Consider the following 21,288-nt stretch of genomic DNA (forward strand, 5'->3'; position numbering starts at 1 on the left):
CAAATGGGTAAATATATTATAACTAGATTAACGGCTTTCAGTAATAAGCTACGACCCAAGGCATAATAAAATTTTTCTTGGCAAAACTTAGTGCTGATTTCCTCTGTAGAAGACACTCAGCAGGGAACTTGTTTCCAACAAGCGTCCAGCGGTGCAACGGATAACACATCCGAATGCAAAGAAAGAGGTCACGAGTTTTTACAAGTTTATACGAAATACGTAAATACTGATAGCAAGAAATGATTATATGAGTTATTTCGATTGTGGGATGTAGTAAACATAGCTTCACATTAGTCTTAATCTGAGAAATGGACAGCAGAGGATGCATTTATTTCACGAACAAACAATTCAATTTTTTTAGAAACATTGCTAACAGTGAAGTTATCACCATACACCCACAGTACAACGAGATGTGGAACAATCAGGTTATATGGAGAGATATATGAAGCATACAGCATGCAGGTGACACAAACGTAAGGGCTGCGATGTTTGTGAATGTAAACTAACGTTGGCGTCTGAAGCAGCCTTACTTCGTTTTTACGTAAGGCGATGAAACTGCAAAAGTTTAAACAATAAGAATCCTAGCTGGAGAGTACGAAGATAAAAAACTGTGTTTCTCACGAAGTAAAAAGTGTATGGTCACATTAACTAGAAAATATCTTTTTTGCGTGACAAATGTGAACAGCGATTACAAATGTAAGCGCATGTAAACAGCAAGGAAAATACAATAACATTCAGTTTTTGATCAGTGAGATGAAGTTTTGTGATTGTGATTTCGTTATCATGTGAGAGGACTGTCGAGTCATTTTACAAATAAGTTAAAACAGTCTGTCAGGTTAGATTCGAACCAGCGATCTATGGACATCAACTAGTTAAAATCTACGGTTTACGGCTCTAACAACTGAGATACCCAACAGCTGAGCAGTAGTTGGGTGAAACGACAATTTTCACTGAAAGTTTAATTTCGTAGAATGACGCTATCCTTCTTTGTAACAGTGGCAGATCGTATCTTGGAAGTAAACTAATGTTAAATTCACAGTGCAACACATTTTGTTGGTAGCAATTTACTGGTATAGGGCAGCCACATTTTATGCATATTTTCATTCTCTGTAACGCTCATAAACAACTTTTCACTAGTTTTTACAATTATATTTCTATAGTATGGTACTACACGCCATCATAATAGTATTATGACAGTAGGAACAGCGAGCTAGCCAGTGCGTCACAGGCATCACGTGATTCGAATAGAGACTTTTAGCGGGCTTTCAGATAATTTGAATTTCATTACCATTTCTATAGAAGAATACTGAAATTCAAGAGGAAGAGGAAAATGTTAGGAGCATAAAATGACATTTAAAACAGTTCCCAGCAAACAGTCAAATACCTTATTATAAGCAGTTGCATTGTCATCTCTGTCACTGTATTTTGCTGCTTTTAATTTTTTGAAAACTAAGGAAGGTGAAAAAACTGACATACGTAAAATTTGTATCCTACATTTGTCAACTGACGTTTTCCATGCCAATGTTACACATGTCGCTTTTTTTGCTAGCGCTCTTATCCTATCCTTCAGTTGAGCTACTATCCCTCAGTTGACCTACACAGATCAACTGAAGAATAGCACACTAGGAGTTTCTTCTGCGAAAAAAAAAGCAATGTATGAACATTACGTTCGAAATATGGAGATACGTGGTATATATCCATGATCTGTTTCCTCTTTACTACATTCCTAGCTTTCTCAACATTCGTCCATGTCTTTGCAAAGCATCATCTGTGGCAACTTATGATGTCATTTTTCAAATCCGTCGGTTGTATCCCATTCTTCAGTATTATATGAAAAAAGTCAAGCTATGAAAACACATGCGTGCATTACTCTTTACTGGCGTAAGACACTCCCGTAGTGATCGCTGCTTTTTGTCCAAAGACGTTTAGTGACGTAATTACCCGCGGATTGAAATTTGGTGTCAGGTGTTGCTTCTCTGTTTGTTTACGATTGACGAACGTTTGTGGAAAATGTTTAAAGAAAAGTTATTTCTGTGTGTTTTCACCGCGTGTAGTTTTGGATAAAATGATAAGTTCTTTTACGTAAATCCGTACGACTGGGAACAAAGTGGATTATGCGTGAACCTACAGTAAGTTTACTAGAGCACTATATCTCGTTAGGAAACTAAAATGTTATGTTGTTGTTGTCGTCGTCGTCGTCGTCGTCGTCTTCAGTCTGTTGATTTATTTGATGCAGCTTTCAGTCTCCATGCTACTGTATGTTGTGCAAGTCTCTTTATCCCTCAGTAACTACTGCAACCTACCTCCTCCTCAATCTGCTTACTGTATTCATGTCTTGGCCTTCCTCTGCGACTTTTACCCCTCCCCATACTTCCCATACTAAATTGGTGATCTCTTGATGTCTTAACATGTGTCTTGTCAACTGATCCCCTCTTTTGGTGAAGCTGTGCCACAAATTTGTCTTCTCACTTTTATTCAGTACCTTCTCATTAGTGAGGTAATTTACCCCTCTAATTTCTAGCATTCCTTTGCAGCAGCACGTTTCAAAAGCTTCTATTCTCATCTTGTCTAACATGTTTATTGTCCATGTTTCACTTCCATGCGTGTCCACACTGTAGACAAGTAGTTTCACTAAAGCCTTCCTAATACTTAAATCTAATTCAATGCTATCAGATTTCTCTTCTTCAGAAATGCCTTTCTTGCCATTTCCAATCTCTGTTTTTTTTTTTCCACTCGCCCCAAATAGCAATATTCATGGGATATTCCATGTCAAATCAACACACTTTAAATAAAGATTTGACCTCACCCTCTTAGATTTTGCTGAAAGTTGGTTTACTTACAGTGGGTGCTGAAACTAAGAACAATACCAAATTTCAATTTTTACCGCAAACCATTCCTGCAAAATGGTCATGTAAACTTTTCAAAAGCTGCCCAAAAATGTATGAATAGGCTTTATTTAAATTGCCCTAATTGAGCTAGAGAGCTAGGAAATGTGTTATTTTGCAGCATTTTTCATGCTCTTTCCAGTGATATACAGCAAAACATAGTTTCTAATTAATTACCTTTTTCAAAATACTAATTAATATTTTGATTTAATTTTTTTACAAAAAGTACATAATTGAAAATTTTCAAAATATTTCCATAACTACGTCATACTGTTGTAAATCACATGGCAAAATATAAATGTGGGGTGGTGATGGGTTCATTCTTAAAAAAATTATTCCAGTCTCTTGTTTTTTCACTAACAGCCATAGTTTGACCAAAGCTTCTGCTGCAGGAACAGGTACAGGTACAGATTCAGGTGTTGGTGCAGTCGCTGTGGGCACTGCCGTGGAAGAGGCCTCTGCTGCCATTATGCTTGCCTCTGTTGGCTGGCCACCATCCTGCCATTCATTTCCTCCTGGTGTGATGGCTTGAAATCCTTCTTTTCTTTCAATGAGAGCATTGGGAACTCTTTATTCAGGTCTGTCATTACCGCTGTGTATGTGTTTTCTCCAGGGAGTTGCATTGGGCGTCTGCGGGGGTGGGGGGGGGGGGGGGAGGGGGAGAATTGTTTCTCATGTGATCCTCTGCGTGGCATATTGAACATGTCTGTGGCTGTCCACTATATGTCACAAGTTCTCTGTGATCACAGATCATTATGAACGATAGAATGTGCTTCCATAAATTCATTTTTACTCTCTGCACGCCTGAGTATGCTCGAATTCTGTAGGCACTTATCTATTTGAATACCTACCGGCAAAAACGTAGTAACCCTCAAAATGCAAATTGTACAGGAGGTGCGAAAAACCATTACCTATGCATCAGGTTTACGAACGGCATAAATAGCATTCACAATCACTTGAAATGAGTCCATTACTGATTAATGTGTACAAGTTGTGGCAGTACGTGACCTGAAAAGCAAGATATTACAGATTTTCGTTCGGCATCCATGCAAAAACATTGTAACTCTAACGAGAGTAGCACACTTTTGTGGGTTACAACGTTTATACCACTGATATTATTTAACCTCTAATACTGTTTATTGGTTTCGTTCTGATTAGGCGTAAATGCACTTTGCATTATACAATGTCGGAGCTTCTGGGTGTTTAACTGAAGATGGAAATAATGTTACAAAAGAAGGGTTTGCAGTGATAAACATTCACATTTTCATTTCACAAGAATATAACGAAACAGAATCGATATTGCACATGTAATTTAAATGAAATATTATTAATACAGTAAAACTTCATTAACATGAATCCGAAGGGGCCAAAAAATCAGGAGTTCGTGTCAAAAAAAATTCGTGTTAAGTGAAAAACACAGATTTTTATAAGTATACATGTACAGCAGTACACTAATGTGTAATACACTACACTATCAGTCATATTATTGTAGACTTATAACACTATAAAATGATAGTAAAATCCAAGTACTCACAAATTATGTACGTTACGTTCTTGGAAAAAAATCGGTCATGGTTTGCTGACTTTCATGGGAACTATAATATTTTGTAATATCACAACCAATTGTGACGATTGCGTCCGTAAACCCAGCAGTGATGTCGGATGTTGAAGCGAACCATTCTAAACAATCCAAGGCTGTAAACATCTCCTGACATGTAGGTGGAATGGCATCTGTATTCTCTTCCTCTTCACTTTCTTCTGATGGCCCATCTTGCACCTCGTTCACAACTTTTGGCACATCCGATTCCACAGAAGCACATACGGCAACATCGTGGTCTACACTAATGAATTCTTCGAAACTAATCCCAGGGTTCGCAACGTCCTGCAGAACTGTCCATTCATCAGGTGAAGTGGCACCTTCTAACTCGTGGACATCTTCAGTGTTACTATGTCTCCAAGCTCTTTGAAAGCACTTCCCTACATGATGTGGTGATACTGAGTTCCAGGCTGCTGCGATGGCTCTTATTGCGTCAAGCAGATTCCAATTTGGGGTTGCACTATTGTTTTCAGCTGCACGAATTGCAGCTCTTAAAAGTCGCTTACGATAAGCCGATAAGCTCTCTTTATGAAAGAGATTTTGCCTTGGTCCAAAGGCTGAAGGCAGCTTGTGGTGTTGGGTGGAAAAAACTGAACCTTTATGTTGGATAGGTGTGATTTGGAAAAAGATTGTAGAAAAATCCAGTTTCATCCATGTTGAACACATCACACGAGGCATACTTATCCCTCATTCGGTTGAATTCATGCAACCAGCTGTTCGCACTTTCTTCATCAACTTTATTTGCTTCACCACAAATTTGTACAGATGAAATTGAATGTCTCTTTTGGAACTGATATAACCAACCAGCAGAACAACGGAAGTCTTCGATGCCCGTATCTTGAGCAATATCATTTGCTTTTGACTGAATCACAGGGCCAGTTAAAGATATGTTAGATGCACGCATATGAATGAACCATTCTAGCAGTAACATGTCGATGTCTTCATACTTGGCGGTACAAATTCGTTTAGATTTGTTTCCAGAACCTGATGCCGCAACATAAATAATTTTTTCTCGATTCTTAATAATCATAGATAATGTAGATTTAGGTATTCCAAACTGCTCTGCAATTGCTGTTTTCTTGGTACCACGGTCCACTTCATCTAGAATCTTAAGCTTTAACTGAACATTTAGAGCTGTGTTTCCTCTTTGCCACTTTCGCGTGCTAAGGTACTGGTTGTAACTATAGTTTTTATTCAGTATTCCATCTCGATACGGCTACAACTAACAGAACACCTGTCAAATCTGGCACTGAGTACATTCCTAAATGCTGCTGCACACATTATTGAATGTCTTACAATGTACAGCATATGCTGATTGTTGAAGTGATAATCGCGGCTACCGACCTACAATATGTTAAAAATGAGTCAACAATAAGTATAATTAGCTTTGTAGCCTACATTTCCTACATTCATTTCGGGGAAAAAAAAATTACGCTTTAGAGTACTCTAAGGTCGGAAGTTTGTGTTACAGAGAAATTTAATTACGCTAGGAACTGAAACAGAGTTCGTAATTCACCTTAACCGAAATTCGTGTTAACCGATGAAACATACCATAAGAACTAATGTATTCCAGACGGGACCAATATTTTTTTCATGTTAACCGCGAGTTCGCGCTAACGAGGTTATACTGTAGTTCCCACTGTGTAACACGGTTATTCATGGCACACAAGACGTATTGTTGCAAACGTACGTTTGGCGTGACCGACCATGGCACTCTCACTTTACTTTATCTTTAGGTTCTCATAAAACTCTCAGTATTTTTCAGGAATATATCTACCCATGTCTAGCAGATTAGCTTTCTTTTCCGCAGAGACAGGCAATGGCTGACCATAAAGTCTAGGTAGGTCACTCAACCTTAACACCACCAGTGGAACTGTAATACTATTTTACCCCTGGAGCGTTTTGCTAAGTTTGCTGAGTACCAAGGCTGCAAGTAGTTATGGTTCTTGCAGCAGTGAAGTACTGTTGGGGAGTCTGAAGATATCTTCATCCAAACATAATCCATTATTTTGCATTTTGGATCTTTGTGAACTTGCTTTTCAATACCGCTTAGATCAATAAAATCGTCCTGCTCCATTTAACAAAACAGAAACGAGTTGTTCGGTCATGCAGTAGCTATTACCTGAACCCATTCAAATGGTCCATACACAGAGTAGTTCTTCTTATTTCTCTCAATTAATGCGAAATCCCTGTCACAAGGCAAAAAGCTGTGTCCTGTGATAAGAAATTTTTGCTCCACAGAGGTGAAATACTTCATGTTCAGAAGACATTGATACAAAACAATAGTCTTCCAGTTATTGTTCTGTCCTGTACATCGATCTGACCGCACCACTAAAGTTCTTTCTTCACATGGGTTTAGTACTGAAAATGTAAATGTTACGTACTTCAGAAGGCATGAAGTAATTTCCGCTGATCCCTGCTTAGCAACAGTTTCAGGCCATACATACATCCACACCTTATTGTCACCAACGTTATGTATTGCCTGATTGTAGGTTGACAGCTGACGTTGATAGAAAACTGCAGAAAGGGTAAGGGTAGGACAATACAGCACCTGTTGGAGGTTTGTGCATATCACAACATAGGTTTCGTTTGCTTTAGCTTTTGCTGTATCGTTCTCCAGCATTGAATACGCTGCTTCCGCATGTAAATGGTGCAGTTTGCTTTCTTCGTCGGTTTTCTTTCTCTCTGTTTCATTTTTACTGTTAACTAACTGCAGGAACAATCTGTCACAATACCCACATGAATCCGAATGTGGTACTCCAAAGCGAAAATTACATTGTCCCCTGAAAATATCTCTGTAAGCTCTTCCACTACACTATACTGTCAGATTATCTTCTTTAAAGATTCGGCAAAGTTTGGAAATATTCAAATAGGATCTCAGGCAGAGCTTTTCATTCTTATGTCTTGAGTAATGGCTTTCTTGTTTTGGTAGCTTCTCAATGTGGTTTCTTATCACGTCCTTCAAGCTGTCCTGCAGCTTATTTGAACGATTCACGTGCTTACCTCTTCTGTCTTATAACGGCACACCACATTTCATCTTCCCTTGGAACATTTGTACACGTCTAGCTGTAATCCTATATACCATGCACAATGTTTTTTTGACATACCTGAATTTTTTCTGCTCCTCTTCTTATACAGTACTTGAATGTGCATTGTCTGTGCAAAGTGGTCTCCTTCGTCTCCCTACATTTGATGTCTACTATTTCAATGCACGACGAAGCCAAATGTCTGGTTTGTGCATTATAGTCTTAAAGCGTAGAATTCTTGAAACAGCTCTCTGTTGTCCTCCATTTTTAGTGTTTTACATTGGTATCTACATTTGCAGGTAGAAATCTATAAAGGGAGCACGACGTAATGATAACTATAGTTAACCACATTAATGTCAAAGGTAAAGGCTATGACAGCGCATTACAATATAATGTTTGTGAATAACGTATGGAATCTCCCATTTCACAGAAATATTGTGTTAGATTGGCATACAAGGTTTATGCACCCACCTTTTCAGCAGGGATTTTCCTAGGTACTGGTTTGCTGTTGTGGGCTAAATATGGTTTCCCCGAATTCTGTTTGTGTTTCTTCGCATTCCTCTTCCATTCACTATACTTAATTTTCCGTTTCCAGCCCATATTTATATCTTTGCACATGCTCTGATTTAACGTCACACAACGTTCCTGCTCCATGTTTACAACATTTCTGCATGCGAGCACCTTGTGACGAATAGGAAACAAACGAAAAATGGCGCTTAATGTACACATTTGCCAACATCACTTCCTACACGTCTTACTCTTGGCACATACAACATTTATACGTGACAAACCGGCATCTTAGAAAAGTGAGGGTTACAACGTTTTTGCCGGCAGGTATTCATTTATCCCAGTTTAGTCTAAAAACATGCCCGTACATTCTGAAAGTCTTTATGACCTCATTGACAGGCACTTTGAATGGTAGATTGTACGTAAAGTTCACACCTTCAGCCCATTTTCCGCTGTCGAATTAAGAAAGCGAAAATCACACACTTTAATTAACTTCTCTTGTTTTATTGTCTTGAACAATTAAAATGCTAAAATCTTGACAAGTCAAGCAAATTACCATCTGCAAATTGCGAAATGGTCAAATGAGCAACTGTAAAATGGATGAGTGCATAATTTCTATATGCGTTAAATAATTTTGTAATTTCATGAAGTCTGTAAGTGGTTACACATGGTGGCAAAGAACCCTAAATGTAATTGAATATAGCAACTTCAGATCTCTAGTTTTCATGATAGAAATATAGCAGATGCACAAAGTACACACTCATAAGTGATATAATATATAGCCTCCAATGGTAACAGTGGATTACATCACAAACAAGGATGCAGCCATTCAAATGCATTCACATTTACAAGTTAAAATATTCCTTCGACATTATCAAGTTTTGTTTCTGTTTAGATACATACAGTTTATAATGCGGGTTATAATGGGTACAAAATTTTTCATTTTATAATTGACATTACATTAACAGAAGTAAACCTTTAAATCGTTTTACCATTAATTTTATTTTAAACAGTCAAGCTCTGGTTGTACAAAATTGATCCATACTGTACATATTTTTTTTTGTTAATATGCAGTTTATGTTGTTTGCCCATTAACATTAGAGTTTGATGGGTTTTTAATTGCATGTTGTTGTTGTTGTGGTCTTCCGTCCTGAGACTGGTTTGATGCAGCTCTCTATGCTACTCTATCCTGTGAAAGCTGCTTCATCCCCCAGTAACTACTGCAACCTACATCCTTCTGAATCTGCTTAGTGTATTCATCTCTTGGCCTCCCTCTATGATTTTTACCCTCAACGCTGCCCTCCAGTACTAAATTGGTGATCCCTTGATGCCGCAAAACATGTCCTACCAACCGATCCCTTCTTCTAGTCAAGTTGTGCCACAAACTCCTCTTCTCCCCAATTCTATTCAATACCTCCTCATTAGTTATGTGATTTACCTATCTAATCTTCAGCATTCTTCTGTAGCGCCACATTTCAAAAACTTCTATTCTCTTCTTGTCCAAACTAGTTATCGTCCATGTTTCACTTCCATACATGGCCACACTCCATACAAATACATTCAGAAACGACTTCCTGACACTTAAATTTATACTCGATGTTAACAAATTTCTCTTCTTCAGAAACACTTTCCTTGCCATTGCCAGTCTACATTTTATATCCTCTCTACTTCGACCATCATCAGTTATTTTGTTCCCCAAATAGCAAAACTCCTTTACTACTTTAAGTGCCTCATTTCCTAATCTAATTCCCTCAGCATCACCCGACTTAATTTGACTACATTCCATTATCCTCGTTTTGCTTTTGTTGATGTTCATCTTATATCCTCCTTTCAAGACACTGCCCATTCCGTTCAACTGCTCTTCCAAGTCCTTTGCTGTCTCTGACAGAATTACAATGTCATCGGCAAACCTCAAAGTTTTTATTTCTTCTCCCTGGATTTTAATACCTACTCCAAATTTTTCTTCTGTTTCCTTTGCTGCTTGCTCAATATACAGATTGAATAACATCAGGGACAGGCTACAACCCTGTCTCACTCCCTTCCCAACCACTGCTTCCCTTTCATGCCCCTCAACTCTTATAACTGCCATCTGGTTTCTGTACAAATTGTGAATAGCCTTTCCCTCCTTGTATTTTACCCCTGCCACCTTTAGAATTTGAAAGAGAGTATTCCAGTCAACATTGTCAAAAGCTTTCTCTAAGTCTACAAATGCTAGAAACGTAGGTTCGCCTTTCCTTAATCTTTCTTCTAAGATAATTTGTAAGGTCAGTATTGCCTCACGTGTTCCACCATTTCTACGGAATCCAAACTGATCTTCCCTGAGGTCGGCTTCTACCAGTTTTTCCATTCGTCTGTAAATAATTTGCGTTAGTACTTTGCAGCCATGACTTATTAAACTGATAGTTCGGTAATTTTCACATCTGTCAACACCTGCTTTCTTTGGGATTGGAATTATTATATTCTTCTTGAAGTCTGAGGGTATTTCGCCTGTCTCATATATCTTGCTCACCAGATGGTAGAGTTTTGTCAGGACTGGCTCTCCCAAGGCTGTCGGTAGTTCTAATGGAATGTTGTCTACTCCGGGGGCCTTGTTTCAACTCAGGTCTTTCAGTGCTCTGTCAAACTCTTCATGTAGTATCATATCTCCCATTTCATCTTCATCTACATCCTCTTCCATTCTCATAATATTGTCCTCAAGAACATCGGCCCTGTATAGACCCTCTATATACTCATTCCACTTTGTGCTTTCCCTTCTTTGCTTAGAACTGGGTTTCCATCTGAGCTCTTGATATTCATGCAAGTGGTTCTCTTTTCTCCAAAGGTCTCTTTAATTTTCCTGTAGGCAGTATCTATCTTACCCCTGGTGAGATAAACCTCTACATCCTTACATTTGTCCTCTACCCATCCCTGCTTAGCCGTCCCATCTCCTTAAATTCCCACCTTTTTTCAGTTTCTTCAGTTTTAATCTACAGTTCATAACCAATAGATTGTGGTCAGAGTCCACATCTGCCCCTGGAAATGTCTTACCATTTAAAACCTGGTTCCTAAATCTCTGTCTTACCATTATATAATCTATCTGTAACCTGTCAGTATCTCCAGGCTTCTTCCATGTATACAACCTTCTTTTATGATTCTTGAACCATGATTAAGTTGTGCTCTGTGCAAAATTCTACCAGGCGGCTTCCTCTTTCATTTCTTCCCCCCAATCCATATTCAGCTACGGCGTTTCCTTCTCTCCCTTTTCCTACTACCGAATTCCAGTCACCCGTGACTATTAAATTTTCGTCTCCCTTCACTATCTGAATAATTTCTTTTATTTCATCATACATTTCTTCAATGTCTTCGTCATCTGCAGACCTAGTTGGCATGTAAACTTGTACTACTGTAGTAGGCATGGGCTTCGTCTCTATCTTGATCACAATAATGCATTCACTATGCTGTTTGTAGTAGCTTACCCGCACTCCTATTTTTTTATTCATTATCAAACCTACTCCTGCATTACCCCATTTGATTTTGTATTTATAACCCTGTATTCGCCTGACCAAAAGTCTTGTTCCTCCTGCCACCGAACTTCACTGATTCCCACTATATCTAACTTTAACGTATACATCTCCCTTTTTAAATTTTCTAACGTACCTGCCCCATTAAGGGATCTGACATTCCAAACTCCGATCCGTAGAACGCCAGTTTTCTTTCTACTGATAATGACGTCCTCTTTAGTAGTCCCCGTCCGGAGATCCAAATGGGGGACTATTTTACCTCTGGAATATTTTACCCAAGAGGACGCCATCATCATGTCACTGTACAGTAAATCTGCATGCCCTCGGGAAAAATTACGGCTGTAATGTCCCCTTGCTTTCAGCTGTTTGCAATAACAGCACAGCAAGGCCGTTTTGGTTAGTGTTACAAGGCCAGATCAGTCAATCATCCAGACTGTTGCCCCTGCAACTACTGAAAAGGCTGCTGCCCCTCTTCAGGAACCACAAGTTTGTCTGGCCTCTCAACAGATACCCCTCCGTTGTGGTTGCACCTACGGTACGGCTATCTGTATCGCTGAGGCATGTAAGCCTCTCCACCAACGCCAAGGTCCATGGTTCATGGGGGGTGGGGGGTTAATTGCATGTGATGTAATATATACTTCAGCATTGACTGTTATTTTTATTATTCGTGAGGTTGGTTGCTTTTTCAATCCTGCGTGTATTAATTGTATATTGCCCTTCCATCTGGGCGCGGTTTCACGGAAAAGAAAACCACAAAAAAGGCCTTGCAACCTCACGAGACATTTACTTAACACTGTATGATTTTGGTTTACAAAATATTTTTGACCCGTTAATTCAGCACGTATGAATTTCTGGTTACAAAGCAGTTATATTTTTTCCAAAGAAGTCTTCAAGTTTTTACTGAACTGAGTGGAGAAAATTTTCTGTTGTAATTTTGTGGTTACGTAGGTTTTCATGTTTGTCGGTTACAAAATTTTCTATTTAGTAGACACGTTGTTTTCAGTAATCTTGATCAGTAGTTAGTTGAGGTTGTCTGGTTCGGCCAAGGGTGAGTCTTATAAGTACATCTTACTGGTTGTCAGCAAGTGAAGGGTTGCTTGACTCGCCATTTTAATCTTCCTGAGGAGAAGAGACAAATTTGATTAATCGTAAAGAGCAGGCAGAGGTATTTTTGTTTGGCCTCATAATTAATAATATTAATGATAATGATAATAATAATAATAATAGTGTAGGCTCTGGAATTGGAGCTGTTAGAGATTAGTAATTTACAAGGAATTTATTTATTAATGTTATATTTTTTCTCCTTTGTGATTTTTTAAGGCTTATGTAAACCACAGACAGGCTTGGAGCATCTCTGTAGTTCTCATTTGGTCTTTAAATCTTACGATATGGTAGTCTTGCATCAGCTGATGCACACTGCTGTACACTGACAATGTTGCCTGCCAGTGAGCTGGATTACTGCTGTCTGGTGCTGTTCAGCCTCTGTCCATTTCCATTTGCATTCATGTGAGAAAACACACTGTTGTTCCCAGACTGGCACGTGTATTCACACTCCACCCAGGAGTGTCCCCACATACAAGCCACACACTAAGAGTTCACTTTCCACAGTCTGATGTTGCAATGAAAGTTAAGTGTTGTTTAATCATTGCCCTGTTTGCACAACTCTGGTTGCTTCCTTCCATAGCCCATATTATAGTATCAGTTCGCTTATGTGTGACTGCACAGTTTCACTCTTTGTTGTTCATACTAGCGTTCAGTGTGTATCAGAATGTGGATTTGTACACTTGTCTGCCATACGACCTGACCCTACTTTCTTGTGTTCACAGAGTATTATACATGAAGGAAATTTATTAATTCTATAACAGAAACGTGTTAATTAAAAATCTGCTTCCAGGTGGTACTTAGAAATTAATAGTTGTCTTATCCTTTGTGTCTGCAGAGATTCTCTCCATTACGGGCTTGCCAACTTGTGGAATGTAGTCATTTATTAATCTGCGAATTATTGATAGTGCTGTTTTTCAATTCATACAGCTTCGTGCTCTGAAAGTTGATCATGCATAACCATAATGTATTTGGCTCCTGACTGTGACCTTGGAAGAGGCCCACAGATGTTTGTTGCAATTACTTGCAGTGGTTTCTGTATAATGATTGAATGCAACTTGCCTTTTGAACCATAACTTGCCTCCTAGTAAAGTATAAATTTGCATATGATCAGTTGCACTTTCCTTCACAAGTTCGGAAAATAGCACTACTCATTGGTAACACCAGAGTGCTTCCAAACGATAAGTTTACAAAATTAAAGATTCGTGGCTATCTGTTGGAATGCACACACATCATTTACAGTACTGTGGATCATAGCGGTAAAACAGCACATTATTATGCACTACAAGATACCTTATCAATTTGTCTATTGGGTTATTGAAAAGTTGTTATTCTACCTTCCTCCACATGGGACCCCTGTCTTGGAGGTGCCCCATATTCCTACTGAGGTCAAAGTAGCAGCTTCTGTGTGGATCATCTTGCATTAGTGAAATTTTAAATTTGGCAGTCTGCTCTTTGCAATCCTGCCTGTTTTTTAAACCTTCCAGCAGCCATGGCAACTGATCCACTGTGATATTATTTTCACATTTCATGTATATAATCTTAAATTTGTACTCCTGCACTGCCAAAGACCGCCTGACCAATCTGGCATGCAATAATTTACAGCTTTAAGAGAAAAATTTTCATCTGATAAAAGTGAAACATTTTGAAGGACTATACTATGCCTCCAATTCCGTCACTAACATCTCCTTAATCTTTCTAAACATTAGCTGACATTCTTCCGATTTGGGCCCGCTTTTGCAGTGAGTTCAATAAACGTTCACAATTCAATAGCTGGTCTGGTATGATCCAGTGGTAGAACAAGGCTAAGTCTAAGATTGCCTTTAGTTGTTTCCTCATTTACGGTAGTGGAAATTATTTACAGTCTTTATTTTACCCTCATCACCTAGAATCCATAGAAATTTTATCTTTTCACATCCAAACCCTGGTTTTTGAAGATAGACCGTTACTCCATATTCATGAAATTTGTCTAAGACTGTGAATCAACTGCACATTTCCCAAGTTTGTGTAACAATTAGTAAATTTTTGACGAACAGAGTAATCATGTCTAGCAAGACGAGTCCTAACATGGTGTCGAGCACAACAGTGACTATGCCGGCACTCACATTAAATGCACCTAGTAGTACTTCGGATTTGCAGCTGCATCCTGCATAAGTGGATGGTATATATATATTTGTGAGTCTTCATCTAAGGTTGCTTGCCAATAGGAAGGCTGCACATCAGCAGAAGTTAAATACTTGATATTGCGAACCTTTATTATTTGTTAATCAGTATTCTGTGGTCGGGTTCTCACAGGTGTAATTATCTTATCAGCAGCCCAAGCATCTAGCATGAATCAGTTGTTAACTCCAGCTTTGGCCACAACTAACAATGTGCTGCGATAATAGGCTCATAGATGGTTCTTAATATTCCAGTCTAACATTTTTCAACCACCCACATTAGTGTTAGCCTTTGTGGCTAGGGAATAGTATAGGTTGGCTGGAAAAGCAATTCACAAGGCATGGCATTTAAGTGGTATTTGTAGCCTTTTATTACTCCTGGGATTTCACCCAACACTTTGATGTAGCATAACATAATTCTGATGAGATTATACATAGTTAAATAATTGTATTCTGCTATTTTGTTGGTAATCTGCATTTCTAAATTAAGGTCAGTAATACATCCTAGGGATTGCAGGTTTTCCTTACAATCCTCCTTGCTTATATATTCAGTTCTTACACCCTGACAGTATCTGCCATGGCCAAGCTTTATTTTGTGTAGTTCAGCTTACCTCTGTGCTTTTTTAAATTACAGTTTAGTGTGGAGAAGTCTATTTGTGCCTTTCACTGACATAGAAAGCTAACTGCAGGAATATAGTCCGTGACCAAGTAATTAACTATTAGGAATATGCCAAATGTTGTTACGTTTCCTATTCTCATAAGTATTTTGGCCTGCCATCGAGTGTTCCGCAGTCTTGTATACCAATTGCTCCTGAGATCAGGCAATTGCTAATAGGTAAGGTGGGCATGTCAGTAGTCTCACGTAATGTGTTATATAAGTCATTGAATATCACTCTTACTGTAGCTCCCATGTCTAAAATCATGGTAGTAGGAATATTTTCTAAGTACTGTGGACTGACAGACAATGCTGTACCTATCCTGAGAGTTTGAGGTGTTGGAGCATAATTCCTCCCTATAATATTGCAACTGTTGTCATACTTCAGTAGTTGGACTCCTTGTTGTTTGTCCCAACCCCTTCCTCAACCATCCATTCGGGGCTATGTGCGGTCGAGTTCCATTTTCCTGATTGGAAATGGACGGTCGACTTCCATTGTCCCGTCATGTTCTTGGGCCCATTCAGCCCATGCCTGTTCAGGTTTGGGTTATATTACGTGGGTTGGTGCTGCCACTGAAAATTTATTCAGATTCAAATAACCTGGATTAAACAAGTGATCCTGCTTTTCCTTCTGTGTAGGTTAAACTGATTGTTGTGGATTCCTGTTACAACCATTGTTACATGCTTCCCCATTATACTTTGCTGACTGTAATAGTTAGCATGATTTGTCTGGCCATTGTGACTAGTATGATAACTGTTGTTATATTTCCTATTCTCTGAAGGGGCTTTTGCATCTTCATGTATTAAATCATCTAAATACAACATAGACAGGACTTTTTATATGTTTGACTTGGAAATATTTCAATTTCTCGCAGATATGAATAATCAATTTCACTTTTAAGATCCTCAAGACATCATGGTATGACACCGGATTTTCCCTCTACCAGGTCTTGTTTAAATATTTTTCAAAATATTGTCAGAGACTTCCTTGGCATGTCTAGAATGGTTCGGGATTGAATACTTCTTTGCACAATTATTCTTGCCACCATTGACCAGTATTTTTCAGGAATACCCTCTCAAGCTCGTCATATGTCCAGGAATATTCTGCTACTTCCATGGCATCTGGCGTTGATCACGGCAGAGTTCCACAAAATGATTTTATTAAAACAATGGGATGCACACTTTTCGCATCTGTCACAAAAACTTGAAACTACCAGTGTCTTTTAGCTTTCCTCCCTCATCATTGTTGTAGAGAAGGGCACCGTCTCTGTACCATTGTGAAATGTGCAATACAGCTGCTGGCACTTTGGTTTGCACATGGAGAATTTTGCTCTGTGTTGGCTTGGAAACAAAATTTTCCTCTGAACGTGGTGCCCCCAAACTGTCATCCTGCATGACAGCCTTCACATCAGCTAATTCCTTTTTATTTCTTTAAACTGTTAGCTGACGACATTCCGTCATAGCTGAAGGTCCTGATTTATCATATCATTTGCTTTTTGTAACTCATTATTGACTGGGTTATCAATTATCCCTTGGATCTTAGTGTCAGCCATTCATAAAATTTTTTCATCTTTGATCAGCGTCCAAGTAGCAACATTGTTGAACTTTTTTCACTGTTATTCAGACTGATCACAATCATCTTATCTTGCTCAGCAATGACATTATCTACTTTAATTGACAACTCTGTAACTGTCTCCAACAACTTGGTCGGTGTGTGTTTCACTTCTGTTAGTTTGATACATAGTTGTCATACTGTTTTGGTTATTCTAGCATGTGCTATTTTCAGAGTGGCTATCTCATTTGATAGTCCTTTCATTAACACATAATGTTAAGGTAAAAGTTCATTGATTTTGTACACAATTAACATCTTGTTTATTTGATATTTTGTTCTGTTTGTTGTATAACTCTTTATTTTTGTTAGCAAACTGTAATGCCTTATTATCTGGCTTTTTCGTAGTAGTATCTTGCTTTAATGACATGTCATTCTGCTTTTTCATGATTTCATCTTGCTTTAATGCCATACTATCCTGCTTTTTCATGATTTCGTCTTGTTTTAATGTCATATCATTCTGCTTTTTTTGTAATAGGGTCTTGCTTAAATAATATGTTGTTCTGCTTTTTCATAAATTCTCCAGCAGAGTTAAGTACTGTGGAGCTGTCAGATACACAGCGTACTTTACTGCACTTTCGCATGATACATCACCTGGAAAATCTGTCCTGGATATGTTTTGTTTAGCAACTTGTTTGTCATGGATTCTTGATTGAACACTGTAGACTATTTGTGGACTCTCATAGAAACTGCATGGGGAGAGAATCCCCATAACATGTCCAGTATCTCCTTGATTGTGTGCTGTGGCACTTGTATTTTCTGATTTCAGTGTGCACAATCCTGAGAGCCAGAGATAATATTTAGTACTGTGATTGTAATCATTTTTGTATAGCAGTGTACATAATTGGTGGTATAAAATGCAAGCACATGCGACTTTCTTGGGGTTGCAATCTTCACTATCATTAACGCACATAATTTGTGAATAACAGTTCTTTAGTTAAATAGTGATTCTTAAGGTACCAAATCTTGTGTATACATTTTCTATGTATCCATAAAACAAGTTTATTAATCATATCAGTTGTTCTGAATTATTCCAGACTATTTTTCTACTAGATGATTCTTAAAACCTTTATGGAAGTTTTCACATTTTTTGTGGCTTTTTGTTTTGAAATAAATACTGCTCTGATGTTCTGAGAATCGTGCACTGCAAGGGAATGCATGTTAACAAATTGAGTACTTCTTTGGTTCTGTAAAACATTAATGAAAATGAGCCAGTGAAATGTGTAAATTTCATTCTTGCTCAGGGCATGGTTTTTTCATTAATCATATATTCAGCATTGTAAAGGAATGGTGGCACATATTTTATTACAATTTATTTAATACTGGATGTGTAATTAAAAGTAAATTTTGTATTACATTATGCACTGTATGCCCATTCATTTATTTCAGTATCTGCTCCTGATGAACAATGGACACCTTTAAAAAGCCAGAAAGGGTTCCACCAAGGAAAACAGTAAAGGGTAACCAACAAGATACACACTACTGTGCAAGACTCGAGTCCTCTGTAACATCCGCTTCCCCATCAACATCACTTTGTTCACAACAGTCTAAATGCAATAACTATAGCTATGCTGCGAGTTTTTACAAAAGTGTTATAAATAACAGTACTTTATCCAATGACTCAAGAGTTCTACATGATTCTTCTCAATTACATAGTTCTGTAAAGAAGTTTGGTGAAACTATGTGGCTTGAGCTTATAAATACTGCCAGTAAGGTAAGTGCTTTCTTTATATAGCTTTATTTTGTGATTTCAAAAAAATAATTTCTATATTTCTTCATAGTGGCAAGATATTTATGTCACTAGTATTCCCCAGAAGAAAAAATTGTTACATATTTTGCTATTACACATTCTTTATTTGTGAGTTATCTTCAACATTCTACAAGTACTGCTAGGACATTTATGCGTATGGTATTGAACAGTGATGTAGTTATTAGTCCTCGTAAAGTTTGGAGGTATAATTGATACTTGGAGTATAGTGAACTACTTTGCAAGATCGGATTTAGGTATGCAGTTTATAACTGAAAGAGTAAAATGAGAGTATTGGTTAAAAACAGTCTTCGTTGCAATTTTAGTTTTCTTATTTTTCAATGCTGCGTTTTGCCTTATTTAGGCATCCTTAGGTTATCTTAATTTGGTATTTCTTAGAAGAATCCTTTAGTCAGTGTAGCCAAAGGGATTGATCGAATATATCAGGCCAACATCGCCTTAATTAAACTCAGTAAAAACAAAAATATAAAATTTTATATTTCTAGTTTTTACTGAGTTTAACGAAGGCGATGTTGGCCTGATATATTCGACGATGCCCTTTGGCTACACTGACTAAAGGATTCTTCTAAGAAATACCAAATTAAGATAACCTGAAGATGCCTAAATAAGGTGAAACAAGTCGTTAAAAATAAAAAAATTAAAATTGCAACCAAGACTGTTTTTAACCAATACTGTTAGGCACTGGTTTGCTGTATGCCACATATGGATTGGAAGAATTTCTAGAGTAACATGAGACTTTTTTGAAACAAGTGAAAACATTGGTCTGGACTAGGAGTTTATTCCAGGTACCTGTCTAGTATGGACAGATCTCCAGTTGTACTGTGTAAGTAGGGCCTTAGGATTGATTCAGAATGTCAGCTTACTACAAAGACATACCCTTTCATTTCTAACAAATGCCTGAATTGGAAATGCACTGTTTACAAAACACACGATTCTGGTTCAGGTCTGCACTCTTCAGTAACTTGAGGCAAATGTTTGTAACAGTATACACTTAGCATCAAATGCTGTCTCCAGATTATCTGCGTAGGTCATTAGCAAGTACTGTAACATTTTACTAGACTTAAAGATAAATTGTCTGTGTTGACCTCTTTGCTCGTGGACCACTGAACCTAGTAAAAGGAAAATATAAGGCTCTTCTTAATCCATGAGTTTCATTCGCCTTGCGCACTGTATTACAGATTTATTAAATTGTTAATGGGTGTGGTGTGAAGTCATGCACCAATTTTTACTTAATTTTAAAGTTGTATCAGTGCTATTATGAACTATAAAAAATACATGGAAATCACAAGTTGTGGGCTGACTGCTTTCTTTAACTGCCCATTTTGATTTGTACATCATCATTAGATTAATCAAGGTTTGGATGAACACATCATACATAGGTGTGGAGTCATCTACTTATCCATAAAACAATTTACATGACTGGATGCTTGTTTTCCCAAGGATGGTCAGTAATCACTTACTTGGCAGTAAACATGCTGTGAAATGAGCAACACAGTCTAGTGAATAATATGAACATTTACAGGGTGTTTCAAAAATGACCGGTATATTTGAAACGGCAATAAAAACTAAACGAGCAGCGATAGAAATACACCGTTTGTTGCAATATGCTTGGGACAACAGTACATTTTCAGGCGGACAAACTTTCGAAATTACAGTAGTTACAATTTTCAACAACAGATGGCACTGCAAGTGATGTGAAAGATATAGAAGACAACGCAGTCTGTGGGTGCGCCATTCTGTACGTCGTCTTTCTGCTGTAAGTGTGTGCTGTTCACAACGTGCAAGTGTGCTGTAGACAACATGGTTTATTCCTTAGAACAGAGGATTTTTCTGGTGTTGGAATTCCACCGCCTAGAACACAGTGTTGTTGCAACAAGACGAAGTTTTCAACGGAGGTTTAATGTAACCAAAGGACCGAAAAGCGATACAATAAAGGATCTGTTTGAAAAATTTCAACGGACTGGGAACATGACGGATGAACGTGCTGGAAAGGTAGGGCGACCGCGTACGGCAACCACAGAGGGCAACGCGCAGCTAGTGCAGCAGGTGATCCAACAGCGGCCTCGGGTTTCCGTTCGCCGTGTTGCAGCTGCGGTCCAAATGACGCCAACGTCCACGTATCGTCTCATGCGCCAGAGTTTACACCTCTATCCATACAAAATTCAAACGCGGCAACCCCTCAGCGCCGCTACCATTGCTGCACGAGAGACATTCGCTAATGATATAGTGCACAGGATTGATGACGGCAATATGCGTGTGGGCAGCATTTGGTTTACTGATGAAGTTTATTTTTACCTGGACGGCTTTGTCAATAAACAGAACTGGCGCATATGGGGAACCGAAAAGCCCCATGTTGCAGTCCCATCGTCCCTGCATCCTCAAAAAGTACTGGTCTGGGCCGCCATTTCTTCCAAAGGAATCATTGGCCCATTTTTCAGATCCGAAACGATTACTGCATCACGCTATCTGGACATTCTTCAT

At 38.3% G+C, this 21,288-nt stretch overlaps 1 protein-coding gene across 2 annotated transcripts in view; it reads left to right on the forward strand.

Annotated features, from left to right (window-relative positions):
• Positions 1–1,812: 1,812 nt before the first annotated feature.
• The window catches only part of LOC124606880, a 305,942-nt gene continuing 286,466 nt past the window's right edge, over positions 1,813–21,288 (forward strand). Inside the window, exons 1-2 of one of the 2 annotated variants that reach the window (XM_047138973.1) lie at positions 1,813–2,129; positions 18,429–18,753. In XM_047138973.1, the coding sequence (XP_046994929.1) occupies positions 18,448–18,753 (306 nt within the window). In that variant the 5' untranslated portion in view covers positions 1,813–2,129; positions 18,429–18,447. The remainder of the gene's footprint in view (positions 2,130–18,428; positions 18,754–21,288) is intronic. The other variant, XM_047138974.1, reaches the window with a different exon arrangement.

Source organism: Schistocerca americana, chromosome 3, assembly GCF_021461395.2.
Source record: "Schistocerca americana isolate TAMUIC-IGC-003095 chromosome 3, iqSchAmer2.1, whole genome shotgun sequence".
NCBI lineage: Eukaryota > Metazoa > Arthropoda > Insecta > Orthoptera > Acrididae > Schistocerca > Schistocerca americana.